We start from the raw sequence: 14,088 nt of genomic DNA on the forward strand, positions 1-14,088 counted from the left end.
GACTGGGAAGGAATGGGCATCAGTTTGAAGGGCGCCTCTAACAGCAACAGGAATTCTGCTCTAGTCCAAGAACCATCAGGTGTATGGTTTTGCTTGGAAGGAAAAGTGATACAATCACCGATGCTTTACTCTAAGTTTATGGTTACAATGTGCCAAAGAAATCAGCAGTTTATAAGTGGGTAAATTCTTTTAAGGAGATAGGATGTTGCGGGTGAAACCCAGAGCAGACCATGCACATTAACTTTTGAGGGGGAAAAAAAAAATCAATCTTTGTGCCCCACGAGAGCTGACAATGAATAGCCAACTCCAACAGACATCTTAATTGGTTCAGCTTACATATCTCTGACAGAAAACTTAAAAGTTGAACCAACTTTGACAGGTGCCCAATGGTTGCACCCAGATCAACTGCAGATCCAAGATCCTGCAGAAATTCTTGGACAAATTCTTAACAGGAGATGAAACAAAGCTTTACCAGTATAATCCAGAAGACAGAGAGATCGATCCAGCAAGAGGTAGAAGTGGTCCAGTTAGAGCAAAACTAGACTGGTTAAGTGCAAGGGTCATGGCAACACTTTGGGATGCTCATGTTATTTTTGTTGTGATTTTCTGGTGGGCCAAGAAAAAAATTGTATCTAATTATGAGAAAGTTAGAGAAATCTTTTTGAAAATGTTAGTAGTGTCCAGCAATGGTTCACGCAGGGTCCTCCCCATGACAATGCATCCAACCATTTCTCTAATCAAACAAGGGTCTTTTGTGTGAATTCCCATGGGAAATCTTCAGGCATCTTCCTTACAATCCTGATTTGGCTCCTTCTGCTATCCTTTTGGTTCTTAGACTCTCTCTCCAGGACACCTACTTTCCTTCAGTTCAGTATGTCAAAGAGTGGACCAATATGGATAAATGTATAGAACTCTTCAGTTCTTTTAAGAATGGGCTAAATGGCCGGTATCACTTACAAAGTCTCTTACACTTGGAGGTTCTGTTGAGAAATGATGTTTAATCCTTAGTTTCATTTTCTCCATGAACTTTTGAAGACCCATCGGATGATAGGAAACAGAGGCCCAGGAAAGTTCAGCAACCTAAGATCACACAATTATGAGTGAAACCCCAGATTATTACACAGATTACTGAACCCAATGTTCTCTGAAATTTTTGTTTGGTTTTTACTTTGAAATACAGGGAATTTTGAGTTCATCCATGCTCCTGGAATCTCTGAATACAAGACTCACTAGCTTGAACTATTAAATCACTTCGAAGTCTTCCTATAGTGCCTTTTTTCCTCATTAACAATACAACCTCGCTCCAAAAGATTAGAGAAAAACGTTTTCCTAGTTGCAAAATTTAAGGAATTTACAGTTACAGTTCATCACTATGTGAAATAATTAAATCAACTTTCTCCTACCAAGTAGAATATAAATACACTTCGGAGCCCCAACATTTACTCTACAGGGAGGTCAAATTATAAAAACTTTGCTCACATAACAAATAATTATATCCTCTTGTATTATTTTCTATTTGCTTAAGGCTTCCCATAAACAGATTCTAGCTCTTCAAATTTACTGGCATCAACAATGCTGTCATGACCTTCAGAAACTATTTCTTCAATATAACAAGCATGGCCACACATATAACAAACAGCATAGACAGGAAACTCATGTAGGGAGTTACATGGTTTGTAAACATACACACACAGTAAAGTGTGCATTTGTGTAAAAATAAGACACGTGATCTACATTAGAGAAACCTATGTGATCTTTTTTTTAAGATCATGTGTCTTATGTTATTTCAGGTGTCCTTTTGCGGAAAGAAAACAGTTGCTTCTAAATCGAGAAACAGAATTCTTCCTCCCTCCTCCCACCCCTAACTCTCCTCCCTCTCTCTCTCTCACACACACACACACACACACACACACGCGCGCGCGCGCGCACTTGAGGGTAACTTCACTACAAGCAGGACCTTGTTTTCATCAGCGATCTGTTCTTCATACTTGCATGAGCTAATAAACCTTGGCAATTAAAAATAAGTGTTATTTACATCTCTGAAGCCACTTGGTGTTTGAACTAGTTGTGGGTTAGGTGCCAATGGAAAACGGAAAATAGTTCTCTTCATTTTCTCTATTACTAGTTCACTGAAAAGGGGCAAATTTCTCAAGAATCAAAGGTAGTAAAAGGTGGGTTCTTGCTGAAAATTGACTCCATGATAAGTGAAATACTCAGGAATCACTTCTTTTACTGCATTTAAAAAAAAGACTATTCTCGGTTAAAAATGGACTAGTCACACCACGGATCGAATTATTTGAGCTCATTTCTTTATAGAGGAAAAGTGAAGTACTAGAAACTGCTTTGGCACAAGTTTAGAAGTGGCTTATACTTGCTAATTTCTATCAGGATTTTTAATATGTAGCAAGTTGCCACTGAGGTAAATGATAAGGAGGAGCGGGGTGGGAACCAAGGTGGAGGATTGGGACCTGAGAACACAATGGAAAAAAAAACCAATTTGGATGTAACACAATTAATCATATCTAAAATTGTTTCAGAAAACAAATGCAAAGCATGTTTAAAAAAACTAGAAACTACACCAGCCTGTGTGATCACGAGGTGTCAATAGGATCAGGTATCAGGCATCAAAGAACAAAATAATCCTATCATTGTGAGTGAGGGGGAGTCCGGAGTGGAGACCCAAAGCCCATCTGTAGGCAACTGGGCATCCCCTTACAGAAGCGTCACAGGGAGATGAGCCAGTCAGAGTGCATTTTAACACCGATGAAACATGCAACTTTCCTCTACTTAATGCTTCCTCCCCACCATCATGATCCCAATTCTGCCTTACAAATCCAGCTAGGCCAGAGCATGCACCCAGGTAGACAAGGGCTGAAAACACAAGGAATCCAGGACAGATAAACTCCTCAGTACCAATAATGAAGAGCAGCAATAGCAGGAGGGAAAGAGTGAGGTGGGGGGAAAAGGGGAGCCGATCACAAGGATATACATACACCCCACTCCCTAGGGGGCAGACAACAGAAAAGTGGGTGAAAAAGTCGGTCCGTCTAAGACATGGGAAAACACACACCATTTATATATTATCAAGGGTTTGTGAGGGTGGGGAAAAAATGAGGAGCTGATACCAAGGGTTCAAGTAGAAAATGTTTTGAGAATGATGATGGCAACAAATGTATAAATGTGGTTGACACAGTGGATGTATGTATGGACTGTGATGAGTTAGCTGTATGAGCCCCCAATAAAGTGATTTAAAGAAAAAGACCATTACCAAGAAATCCAGTGATACTTTTCAGAAGGCACCACCATGTTATATGTCAATGTCCCACTAACAAGTCAATATATAATCAATGGGGGCTCTGAGGTTTACGACACCTGGGAGTACTATAAAGGAGCAGACATGTTGACACAGCTCTAGAAACCCACCATCATCTTCCCAGTGCGGCTAGGTTGCACAGTGGTGACTGGATATGATCTAGGCCAGCGATTCTCAACCTTCCTCGTGCCGCGACCCTTTCATGCAGTTCCTCATTTGGTGGTGACCCCAAACATAACATTATTGTCATTGCTACTTCATCAGTTTTTTTGCTACTATTATGAATTGGGCAACCACTGTGAAAGGGTTGTTCTACCCACAAAGGGGTCGCGACCCACAGGTTGAGAACCACTGATCTAGGCCAACAGCAAACAAATCGCATTTCCAGACTAGTAGCATCCAGTGCTAGCCTCTCATCTTGCAAATACCACGTGGTACCATGTATATCCAAAGAAATAATAGTGTATTTTTTATTTAAAAATAAAAAGGAAGGGGCACAGAATGGAAAAGACAGAAGCCAAATTGTTGGCTTCTCTAAATTTACATTTAAGAACCTTGGGCAAAAATGACTTTCTACACACATATGAAGCTAATTCACATGTGAAACTTTATTAAACCTGGTTTTATATATATATATATATACATATATATATATATATATATATATATATATATATATGGGACTTAAATTTTCCACAGTTCACAATTTTCGAGTCCTACTCCAAATTGTCATTTTCCCTTTGAAAGATGTGTAACCCTACCCTTTGAAAAGGGGGCATTCTCGATTTAAGTACTGGCTGACAAACTATAAATTATTGACAAAGTGGGGAATTTCTCCACATGTAAAGAATTGCACATGGAGCCTAAAAAGGTTGAGAAAACCATAGGATCTGGTATTTTTTGGAGACTCATTAAAGACAAAATCAGAGAACAGCAGCAGAGGCCGCCATGCTCATCACACAGCCCCTGCAGCATTCAGCAGGTTCCTCATCAGCGGGTTTCCATCATGACATGCAGGGATTTGTCGTTCTCCTGAGGCACAAACCTGAACCACGCAAGCACAGCGGATATGCATTAGCAAGGGACGGAGCCTAGCCGGCTGCCCAGCACCTCCACCTCCACACAGCTTTGCCACACGGAGTGAAACAAAGGATAAACACCACAGCGGGAGGAATGACTACCACGCCCAAGAAAGCGAACTCCCAATGCTAGAACTGGGCTAATAAATTGGGGCGGGGGGGGGGGGGGTTGCCCAGTGCTGAGGACCTATCCTTTGAGAATATCAAAGTCCTGCCTTCCCCATCCCCTTTCCTATAACCTTTAACAAAACAGCTTATAATGAAGGCAGTGGACATTAACTCTGAAAAAGATAGAATGCATACATTAAAAGACTAATAACTAAAAAACTGCCATTTTTGAGGGGATGCTTGGGAAAACCATTTTAAATCAAGGTTTCACACAAAATGTTATAATCCTGAAGATTAATGTTATAAATGCCGATTTCCTGGCTGAGAATAATGCTTTATAGAGTACACCAGCATTTATTTAAGTAGATCAAAATCTTATTTCATTAATGCCAAAATTACATGTTAATTTTAAAAATTATTTGTCCTTCTCAGCTTTGTTCTAAATTTGTAGTCCAAAACCAGATCTTCATGGCTTTTAAATAAAACTGAAAACCACACAGTATCAGTAAAATGATACTTAAATTTTAAAATGTCAGAAGATAAACTCAACAATAAGCTATTTATGGTTGGAGAGGCCTCACTGTTTGTCAGATCTCCAAAAAGAGAATGTATCTAGCATATGAGGGACATAAATTATTCCCAGAGAGCCAGTCCCCCATCCATCCAAGACTCTGAGAAGTAACTATGTTACTCACTATCCTCACAATGGTCTAATAGTTAATGGAGAACTAAAAAAGGCAAAAATTTAGATGTATCTCAGGTGGCCCCACAAGTACTTGAAGACTTTTACAGAGACCAAAAGGCACAAAAAGATGGTGCTTTCTTCTGTAACATCAGATTAGATGGTTAAATATTTTATATAGCTTGGCAAACTGAAAACATGAAGTTGGTTAGTTACCTTGTAATCTCGATCGAAATCATAAATCATGCACTGAGATGAGAACTCAAGACACATGCATACCAATACTTTATGAACCGCTGAAGTCAAAATGTCACACAGTATCTGAAAGTACTACTACAAACCAGGTTGTGTGAGCTGTACAGAAAAAGCGTTTACAGAAATGGGCTTTCGTAGAAAAGCTTTTGCTCTTGTAGTAAAATGCTTTTGAGTTAAATCTCATACCCATTCAATCTGTAACTGTACAGTACATTTCACTTCTAGTGACTAGAAGACATTGCTTTGAAAAACAGTTAGGACCAGAAGGGAAGAGAGGACCAGAAATTGTTCTCTAGCTCCCCCTGCCACCCACCCTGAAATGGAAAACTGATCAATTTCAGTAAAACCTTAAATTTGTAGACCAAAATCATGGGACACAGATACTGAAGACAAAACACTATTTTCAGGATTTGTTTTTGTCCTTAAAAAAAGCATTTTTAAAGGATCTTTGTAGCTTTTAAATAAAACTGAAAACCTCACAGATTCAGTTAAATGATACTTAAATTTTAAAATGTCAGAAGATAAACTGAACAAGAAGCTATTCTAATCAAGAGTTTACATACAGCTCACCTAATACCTTAACGAGAACAGAACACACAATGCGAGGGAAGAAGACACAGCACCATAGTTCCAAACGTTCACATAAAAACACGCGGACAGAATAAGACAGTCAGCAGGGACTGGAGGAATACCAAGTCTCCTGACAAACAGGGGCAGCTCCCAACACATAAAGGAAATACGGTTATCTGGTTGAACAAAAGCAAGCTAGAATGGAAACGGGAGCGCTAACTCCTTGTGCTACAAGGAAGGAATGGGATGTCTTTACTCAAAAGCAAAAAAGAAAAGCCCCAAACTGCTGTTGCGACTCTTGTCTTATGCTGCTGGTAACAGTAAATATATATATTTATATATTCATATATGTATATTAAAAAAGGAAAAATAATCTATTTATAGAACAGTCAGTAGTTGGAGACATGTAGAAAAAAGTAAAAACAAGTCCTTTTTTTTTAAATGGATTTACTAAAACCTCTTCTCCCGGGGGCCTCCAACCCCACCTCCTCGGCTGAAGCCATGGATGGCTCCACAGCCCAGTGTGGCTCATGGGCTACACTCAGACATTGCCAGTGTTGGGGACAGCAGTCATTGGGGTCAGGGCTGTTCTTTGCTGGTCTTGCTCATAGTTACGCCTGAAGCCGGTGCTGTGTGGATGCTTGCGGATGACGGTTTCCCTGAAAAGCATGCTTTGCTGTGGCTCAATGAAACATTCTGACTTGTCCTTGTCCCTTGCAGAAGCCTGAATCCAGGTAGCTGCTCTTCTCCTAACTGTAGACCCCAAGATAGCAGACTGCTCAATGCCAAAAATGGCTCCTTGTTTTGAAATAAAAGCTCTTCTTCCCCAAATCCAATTTATTCAGATTTTTGCTAACGTAGTTCACAGCTTCTTCTCCTTAGGAAGATAGAGATTCTCATTTGGAGTTTTCTTCTTGGTACACACAAGCACAAGTAGCTGAGGTCTACTGACTGCGCTATTATCTCAGCATTTCTAACAAGATTAACTCCAGTCTTGTTGCTCCTAATTGTAACATAAGACATTAGATGCCTAGTAATCATGGAAACAAAGTACCCGGACTCCTCTCCAACGACCTCAACTAAGGAGATCCAAGCAATCAGCACAACACGTGCCTAGGCTGACCCTAGGTTGCAAGCCTCTAGCTACTGTCAACTGGCCACGTGCCACACCGTACACATCCTGTTCTCATCTGCTTTCGTATCCTAAAGCTAACCAGTACCCTAGAGCCCAATCACGCGCTTGACTTGAAGGCAGCAAACTATATTCAGAGGAGCATCTGAATTGAAATACTGGCTGCAGTACCAAAGAAGACATCCCCTGCAGAGTAGTGTTGAGAGAGATGCCGCTCGTGCAGTCCATGCACCGAGGAGCCAGCACTAAGAGGATGCTCTCTGAAGGCCGTTTGTCTTTGGAAGCAGCATTCTGAGTGGATCTAAACCGCTCCTGGTGTCTAAGGTTTCAATGTGGTCCATTTTTCCTCATGTCCCAAACCAAGCATATGCTAACTATTCTCCTTAAGATCCTCCATTGGTAGTTTGTAACTCATTATGAAGGAAGAAGGGGGGGCTTGACCTGGGCTCTCTGGCCCCTGTTTCTTTTCACAGTTTATACAGATGTAGTCTTCATTTTCCGCCATCTCCGGAGACACACCCACACAAACTTGATGAAACCACTCATCACAGCCACCATCACATTGTACCCAGTCTACCTGTAGGAGACAAGATTGGGGAATGTTTAGGTCACATAAACATTACGCCTATAATAAAAGCAAATCAAAAGCTTTTTTTTTTTTTTTGCCTTAAATGATAGCAAACAACTGGCATGTTCAGAGAGAAAGACAATGACTTCTTATGGGGGTTATTTCTTAAAGAAAGAAGCTGGGGAATTAATACCCCCAAATTTTATTTTACCATAGTGTGTCCACAAAATTAGGCCTCTTAGGTACGCCATTTCCTCATGAATACCTGGGGCTCCTTGTGAGGCAGAAACATGTTTGAGGAAAACTTGACAAAAAAGTAACTTCTAATAGAGCAGCCAAGTAGTTTTAGCTAATATTAACAATTTCTACGCTCTAAGACAATAAACAATCAAGAAAGAAAGAGTACAATGTGAAGGCAATCCTGTATATTAGCTTTATTTCAAAGAGATAAGCCAAAATACTAAGAGCATTAAATACCTTTTTTAGAAAAGCAGTCACATAGGCCACTTTTTAAACTAATATTTTTTATTCTTCTCTTCTTCCGTTACAAATACAACTCCCTATAAAAAGTTAGCAAATATCAGAGGTCAAATCTTACAAATTAACCAATTATAACAAGTCAAACACACAGGTCAATTGATCACTCTGGTGTTTAAAACTAAAGTCTGGAAAACTGTCTGGTCGGTGGCAAATGTCAGGTAAACGTGACCTTTCTTAGACTAGAAAGTGCTTAGACACTGGAAAAGGACTGTACTTGGTGATGTTAACTTTGGATCCAGAGGTAACAATTCGTGACTTTTGATTTTTACAACTGAAAGATGACTTGGTTGTTTTTTATGGCTCATGTGAAGATTCAAAGAACTGCTCTCCTCCCTGATGCAAAGGCTGGCAAGTGTCACAAAGGAAACTACGTAAAACAATGCACTAAAGATCAGAACAAGGTAAGGAGTATGAAGAGGTCAAAGCAGCAACTTAGTATAGGTATGAGAAAGGACAGAGGAGGGAAGTTTGGGCTGGTTCAAAGTCATGTTAGTAGTTTTAGGACTGTAACCAAAAAAAAGTGGGAGAAATCAATTGTCAAAGTAACCTTTCTGCTTCTCTATTACCTTGATCTAGATTTTAAAAGCTTGGTGTAGGATAAAGATTAATGAACTCATTCAGAAGTCCTAAGTTCTGGTGTTGCTCTGTCTTGAACATTCACCATATATACTTGAGTATAAGCCAACCTGAGTATCAGCTGAGGCACATAATTCTGTCACAAAAACTATTAAAATGTGCTGAAAAACTCAGCTTATACATGAGTAAATACGCTAATTTGAAGTCATTTGACCTCCTTAAGGCTTAACTTCCTGATCTGTGAAATGGAAATAACATCTAATTTGCAAGGCTATTGATAGGATCAAGTGAAATAATATATGCCAGAGCACCAAGAGTTCAGTGTCTGGAATCTGAAAGCACTTTTTAAACATTCTGCATCTCGGCATGGGTGCCTGGAGTACTACTTCTCAAAAACGTGTGGCCATCTGCAACATGAACACTTGTTAGGTTTGCAAAAAAAAAAACTTTGCTGGAGCCCATCCCAAACTCACTGACGCAGAATATGTGAGAGTGGGGACTGGAAGTGGAGAGAAAGTCTTGAGTCTTAATTTTTAACCAGCTCACAGGTAATTTGCATATATATTCTAAACATATATATTCTACTAGCTCTTTGCAATACTGCTTCTTTTAAATTCAGGGCAACTTAATTCCTTCCTAGAGAATGTCAACCTTTGCATCATGTCTAGTATTGATCAGAATGTGAGCTGTTGTGGCACACTCCAGCAGTACTAGTGGAGGAAGATAGTGACTCTGTGCTACAAAGTGAAACTAAAGGCACTGCAAGCAGGTAAAGATTAACAAAGGGCTAACCAGACCCTTTGGGGTCGCTGTGAGTCAGAATAAACTCCAGGGCTGCAACAACAGCATCAAATGGACAGCAGGGAGTGGTCCTAAAGCTGGTAAAGTAACAGTATTTCTCAGTGGGAAGATGAACTGTGTGTGTCTGGGTTGTTAATGATGGCACCTCTCTAAACCTGGGCTTTGAGCCAGTTTGATACTCCTTCCAGTTTGGCACCCTTTCAGCATGTCTGGGGGTAGAAAGGCAAGTCAAACCAGAGTGACCTGATCTCAAGCCCTGCCCTACACCAACAGATACCTTTATCTTACCAACAGTCAAAATTCACGCCAATCCCCATTTAGGCTAATCCCTAGGACAAGAAACCAATGTAGCAGCATTTGCTGCCAGGAAAATAGTTCAGTCTTTTAAAAGTCCTATGTCTGCGCTATACTTAACTGGCTTCCAGTTTCCCAACAGTTCTGTTATCCTCTTTCAGGTAGGGAAATGCACGGTAGCATTTTCTCTTTGGGGATTTCGGTTAGAAGTGCCTTGCTATAAAGTTAATGAGCTCTCATTACAAGAGTTGGTGGCTGCCCTTAAGATAGTCACAGGTACATAGATTTTAGCTACCTTGCTCTACACGTTAAATAACAATTTACTGATATTCTGGGAGGAAAAAAACCATCTGTTACCAATTTCTTTTCATCAAGTTCATTCACTAACAATCACATTTGATTTCTACTTTTGCTTGAATGGGCCTACAGGACAATGAAGGAGATTACAGCATGGAATGTCAATTGATACCGCAGATTCTGATGTAGGAGCAACAGATTCTACAACGGTGGCTTGAAAACCCAAGAACACAGAAGTTGCATGTTAAGTTCTAAAACTCATTCCCCTTTACATTCTTGCTGGGAGATGTGCTTAGTGAATAACAAAATTAGGCATTTAAACACTTCACAGCTTTGAGCTGTTCAAATATTAACTCATAAGAGATCTTAAAGTATTTATTCATCAGTTTCTGGGTTCAAATTTGGGATATCTATATATATATATATATCTATATATCTATATCTATATATATATATATTTGAAGTTGAGAAAGGCTCTATTAAACCAGGGAAAGAACATCCAAGAGGGAAAGGAGAGCAGAGCAAGCAGTTAAAATACATTTTTAAGTGAAAAATATACTATGCTTGATGCTTCAGGATTTGGTCTCAAGCAGACTTGAGGAGAAATATTTGGCAGGTTACTGTTTTCACTTCCTAGAAGTGATGGTTCAGTGATGCTTCCTAACAGCTCTCCACTAAGCTTTTTGTTAGTCTGGCATTCATTCGCTTATACACCAGGGCTCCTCGCAAAACTCAGATCTGAAAGGTGAAAACAACTCCTTTAATGAAACAATAAACTGATGTTCAGAATCCTTGAATTTTTTTGGGTGTCCTGAACACATCAGGTAACTAAGTCCCTTCCTTGTTTGCCCAGGACTGGACTGTTTCTCAAGATGGAATAGTAAATTTAAATTTTTTTAAAAAGATGGAATATCATTGCTAAAAACAGTAAAAGTCCCAGACAAATTGGGTCATCTGGTTACTCTAGATCACTGCCCCACACACTTTGCGTGAGCCTTACACCCACTCAGATTCTGAGACAGGAAATCTTTGTGAGAGCAGACATCCTCATCTTTCTCCTGCAGAGCAACTGGTGTGACTCTGAACCCCCTCCGTGCCAACAAACAGCAAACACCTAAGCTTGTTCAAGCTCTGTTTAACATGGCAAAATTCACATAGCAATAGCAGCGAGTAAGGAAAAGACAGAAAAGGTCGTAGGAAACAGGCCCCTGGGGGAAAAGAGAGGAGGGGATGGTGGTAAGACAGTGAAGAAAAAACATTTTTTCAAGTAAAATGATTATATACTTCTTTGATATGGAAAAATACATATACATGTTGTTTAAATATTAATTCAAAAGTATATGCTTTCAAGTTAACTTGCATTACTCTTGGTACCAATAAGACTGAAGGAAAAGGACAAAGCTCAGAGAAAAAAAGACTGTGAATTTGAAACCTAATCTTTTGGAAATAATTCTTCATCATTTTTAAAGTCAATTTCAGCTGGAAATTAATTTGATAAATAATGTAAGAGAAATAATTATTTTTAAAAGACTTTTTCTCAACTTCATATTAATTACTGGCTTAGTAAAATGATACTAATGATAGTAAAATTATAAGGTACTTTTTCCTGAACAGAATGAATCACAGAAGTTATTTTTGTTGAATGATACAGAATATAAACTGTTTCCTAAAAAAGCATTCTTGTCTGCATGTGTGTTCTGAAGACAGGTGTCACACATACATTAATCTGAACTTTACAGAAATACAATGAACTGAGGAAGTGGCAAAAATTACAAAACTTTCATAGAAATGTGCTTTCTAGCCAGTAAAACTGGTATAAAGAACAGACTTGAAAAGCTATAAAATTATTTATAATGTGTTATAATTATGTATATCGTTCATAATTATAATGTATAAATAGGCAAACTCTAACTCTGATCTAGAATAACTTGCTTGAAATTAAACGTTACAGAACTGCAAAGGCACCTTGATGGCACAGCAAAGTAACAGGCATGCTAACAGTAAGGTCAGCAGCTGGAACCCACTAGCCACTCTGCTGGAGAGAGGTGGCCATTGCTTCCGCCAATATCACGGTCTTGGAAACTGCAAGGGACAGTTCCACGTTGCCCTACAGGGTTGCTCTGAGTCAAACAGAATAACTAGAGGACGGGAGGTTTCATGTAGGGCTTATAGAACAATCATACCAAGTTGCTTCTTTTGATGTAAGCTACTGACAGGCTAGCACACACACTGCTGCATTGCCTAGATGTTTACAGGTAAGTGGGGTTCAAAGATAATGTCTTTGTGTACTTCATGAAGCCCTCTTCTATTTTTTAAAACAGGCATTTTCTCTGAATACTTAGCTAAATCTTCATTTGCTCTCCCAAAATGTAGAGGATTACTTTTCAAAAACAACCAAAAAATTATTTTTAATGCTTTAAATGTTAGGAGTGAATCCCAGATCTCAGAGGAAAATAATGATCAAAGCTTAACATTCACACTGCTTTTTTGCCTAACAAATACGTTCATATAGATCATCTCACTTTAGCCTCATAAGCTTATGAAGTAAAAAGGGCAAGTGTGAATTGAATAGGTTGGTAGCAGATGGGGAAAAGATCAAAAAGATTAACACTAGACATCTGACTTATATGCCACAAGGAGACAGTGGGGTAATAAATGAAGTGAACTCTATTTACGATGCAGTTTAGGGTAGCAATTATTGACGTGGTAAGAGGAAAGAAGAAAAAGAAGGTAAGTGATCCATGGTGGGTACAAATAAACACTGTAAAAAAGATGATGGGAAAGTTTTTTTAAATCCCTCTCTTGCTGATGGGCTACCATGAAACCAGTTATAGGAGCGATAAAGAGGGAGATGGCGCTGTCAACTGTGACCTGCTAATAGGTCTGCTTCCAAAGGGACAGGTAGCCAGCCTTCCATGAGCCTCTTTAAGAAACAACTCCAGAGGTGAGTAAATTCAAAATGGAAGACGCATCCCATATGTATAATGTACCCACTAAAATACACACAAGTATGTATAATATAGGAAAATGCTTATGACGTGCACTTTAACAGTGAACAAATTATAAAACAAACTACATGCAAAATATAAAACACAATAAAATATGTATGGTGGTTGTCCTTGGAAGGTGAAACTATAGAATATTTTTTCACTATAAAATTATTTTCTAAAAATAACTAGAAAGCCCCTAAGAAGTGTAAACCTGTTTCACTTTGTTTTGGAATGTGTTTTTTGTACTTACATGTCAGTGTTGATGAGGTGGGGATATCAAGTGGAGAGAATTTGGGAGTAGGAAATTAGGGCCCTGTTTTTTTATTTTGCCACTAATTACCTCTATGACTTTGGCCACATCATTTATTTTCACTGAGTCTCAACTTCATCATTTGTAAATAAGCTTGGATGAGCCAACCTTTGGTACCCTCAAACTTTAAAAATGTATATATATATATAAGTATAAATAATGCATAAATAAATGTATAAATAAAAAAGTATAATCTGTAAGAAATAGTGACGTAGTTATTTACTCCATTCATATTTTCAAAGTGGGGTGATAAAAATTTTAAATATGAAGAGTTACAATGAACGTAATAAACATAATATGAACAACAAATCCATTAACAATCTTAATGAGAACTATAACAGATGTGAACCAGCATTTCCAAAAAAAATCTATCTCAGAAAGTTATAGTTAGTATTGTCTAAAAACAACAGACATCACTTTATAATACCTAAAACTGAGGATTAGAAAAGGTTTTTAAACATGTTCAAAGTTCTGAATTATGTGTCAATGACTTCTACTGAGTTCGAAGAGTTCGTGTAGAAACTTAAGATAGTAATGAACTGTGTTAAAGGTGTTTGTCATCTGAAGTTATAT

General features: G+C 38.6%; 1 protein-coding gene across 4 annotated transcripts in view; it reads right to left on the bottom strand.

The window, feature by feature from the left end:
* Nucleotides 1-1,875: 1,875 nt before the first annotated feature.
* Nucleotides 1,876-14,088, bottom strand: part of KDM5A (lysine demethylase 5A) — a 107,522-nt gene continuing 95,309 nt past the window's right edge. For 3 of the 4 annotated variants that reach the window (XM_075552224.1, XM_075552225.1, XM_075552223.1), the window contains one exon: nucleotides 1,876-7,716. In XM_075552224.1, the coding sequence (XP_075408339.1) occupies nucleotides 7,510-7,716 (207 nt within the window). In that variant the 3' untranslated portion in view covers nucleotides 1,876-7,509. Of the gene's footprint in view, nucleotides 7,717-8,184; nucleotides 8,268-14,088 lie in introns of all 4 variants that reach the window. The other variant, XM_075552226.1, reaches the window with a different exon arrangement.

The sequence above is a fragment of the Tenrec ecaudatus genome, chromosome 6, assembly GCF_050624435.1.
Source record: "Tenrec ecaudatus isolate mTenEca1 chromosome 6, mTenEca1.hap1, whole genome shotgun sequence".
Lineage (NCBI taxonomy): Eukaryota > Metazoa > Chordata > Mammalia > Afrosoricida > Tenrecidae > Tenrec > Tenrec ecaudatus.